This window comes from Thrips palmi, unplaced genomic scaffold (genome assembly GCF_012932325.1).
Source record: "Thrips palmi isolate BJ-2018 unplaced genomic scaffold, TpBJ-2018v1 HiC_scaffold_19, whole genome shotgun sequence".
Classification (NCBI taxonomy): domain Eukaryota; kingdom Metazoa; phylum Arthropoda; class Insecta; order Thysanoptera; family Thripidae; genus Thrips; species Thrips palmi.
The window spans coordinates 14370145-14372328 of NW_023144628.1; the positions used below are offsets into that span (position 1 = coordinate 14370145).

At 46.5% G+C, this 2184-nt stretch overlaps 1 protein-coding gene across 1 annotated transcript; it reads right to left on the bottom strand.

Moving 5' to 3' along the window:
• Window positions 1-250: 250 nt before the first annotated feature.
• LOC117645775 (beta-glucosidase 1A-like) lies at window positions 251-1562 on the bottom strand. The gene is made up of 4 exons (XM_034386176.1): window positions 1396-1562; window positions 1126-1266; window positions 800-906; window positions 251-526 (listed from the first exon to the last, which is right to left on the bottom strand). Exons 2-4 carry the CDS (start codon window positions 1264-1266, stop codon window positions 337-339), a joined length of 438 nt encoding a protein of 145 aa, XP_034242067.1. The 5' UTR covers window positions 1396-1562; the 3' UTR covers window positions 251-336.
• Between the last annotated feature and the right edge of the window lie 622 nt (window positions 1563-2184).

Here is a 2184-nt window from a genome sequence, read left to right on the forward strand (position 1 = left end):
GCTGCTGCACGTCCACGTCGACCTCGTGCATGGCTCTGGACACGGGCACGTCCTCGGCGAGGGCGGCAGCGAAAATGGCGCCTAGATGACTCCACCAGTTGGTGTGGCCTAGACCACGTTTGGTTTTTCAGGGCACTAGAGTTGTACGTATTCAGTTAACGAAATTGTGATTCCCTATCGACTTCGGGCGCCGACCCCTCATCACTCACTCCTCATTCTATTAAACGGTTAACATAAATTGAACAATCGGTTTAAGTTTTATAAAAACTAGATTTAATGAGAAACGATTCAGAAACAGATGCGATAAAGTTTGACGGGTGAACGTAAATGGTGCTGTTAAAGGCATTTCAGTAAAATGAGGCCGGCGAAGACGGACAGCAGCGAAGACGAGAAACGCGCCGAGCTGGCAGCCACTTCGGGAATGGTCCTCGTCTCCCCAACCTCCTTGAAGAACGCCGAGGACTTCTTGAGCGTTCGGTTCAGCGATCCGCCGGCGTAGTCCACGTGCACCAAACCGTACGAATATCTGCAAAGAGAAGAAAGGCTTGGAAGAGCTTCCAGAGCGAGCGGCCACCAAGCAGACCAAGCCACCAATTTGTTTCGAACAGTGTGCATGCACTGAAAGCCGATGAGTGTACTCAGTACTTTCTCTTAGTGAGATGTGAACTAAGGTTTTCACAGTGAATTCAGCGAGAGCATAATATGAAGCATTTTATCTTCATAATACGAATCTTTGAATTTTCTTCTCAGGATACTAGCCTAATTTTAATGTTTCACGGGCGTAAGACTGGAAACGTACTTGTACTGACGAACCCACTCGAAAAGATCTATGAGGCTCCACGCCAAGTAGCCGAGAACACGCACGCCATCTTCTTCGATGCCTCGAACTAGCTCCCGCATGTAGGCCTGCCAATTAAAGGACATGATTACTAGAAATAGCGTGCCTGGGTGCAATGTCCAAAAACGCGCAAACAGGTGCCAACTTGGTTTTAGAGGATGTACAGTCTGCGCATCAATTCTGCAGCTATGTTAGACTGAAAGTTTGCAGAAATCAGAAATGAGCAACCTGGAGTTGCTTTCTACCAGGAGTGGTGCCGAAACCACTTGAGGGTTAGTCTCACTCACACTATGGTAAACAGCGCGGATGTTGTCGTCAAGGGATACGACGCTGTTCTCTGTGATGAAACCGTTCTCCGTCACGAATATGGGGACGCGGTACTCCGCCCAACACCACAGCGCCGCCTCCTTCAAACTCCAGGGTGTCATCTGGAAACAAAAGCGCACGCTTTCTATTGGTCCGCCTGGCTGTGAATGCAACCACTTTCGCTCGTTAGATTGTGAACCGAAATACGGAGTTCTGTGGCTGCTGCCCACTGTATTGGTTACAGTCCGTACCTGAGAAAATGCAGTGACAGCATGAGAGCCAAACACGTCGTTGGCAACCACTCGCACCGCCGCGTCGGTCAGAGCGCTTCCTCGCTCCGGTCGTTTCGCAGCCGCGATTGTCTGCCCAAAGTAATTATTGACGCCGAGAAAGTCAATGGTTCCTGCACGAAGGAGAATCCCAGAAGTGATTAGTTGGTAAGGGGGGGGGGGGTGGAAAGCACAGGCAAAGGTTCAGTGATTCCGTTGGCTACAGCTCGAGTTGGTGTTGGCTAGTTCGTCAACCGAAGTAAATTCGGTAAATACCACATAAATGCCCATGTATACAGCAAATGCTGCGTGCGAACGTATGTGTAGTGTATGAGCAAAGTAATGCTGAATGAGTTTTAGAGTATGTCCTGGTTTCACATCACTAATTTAATTCATACTACTTAAACTAAACTCATCATTGATCACCGAAAACCATTTCGAGGGGTCCAATTCATTGGCGTTCCCCCCAAGAATCTTATCTTAAACGCAGGCGAATTTCAGTTCGTTTGATCATTTGATACAGCTACATATCAATAAAATTTGTGCTTCAGTTCACGTAAATCTGAAGATGGAAGCTCAAAGAAACCAAAAGTGCATGTAGAATTACATTCCGCCTACTCTTCTATTTATCCTAAATGATAAGAAAGAAAGTGAAATTTGCCTGTGTTTAAGATAAGATTCTCTTGGGGGAACGCCCAGATAAGATCATTTTTCAGCACTTTGGCACTTTTGTAAAACTTTTTTAAATTTAATTTGAAAATTTTTTGAAAA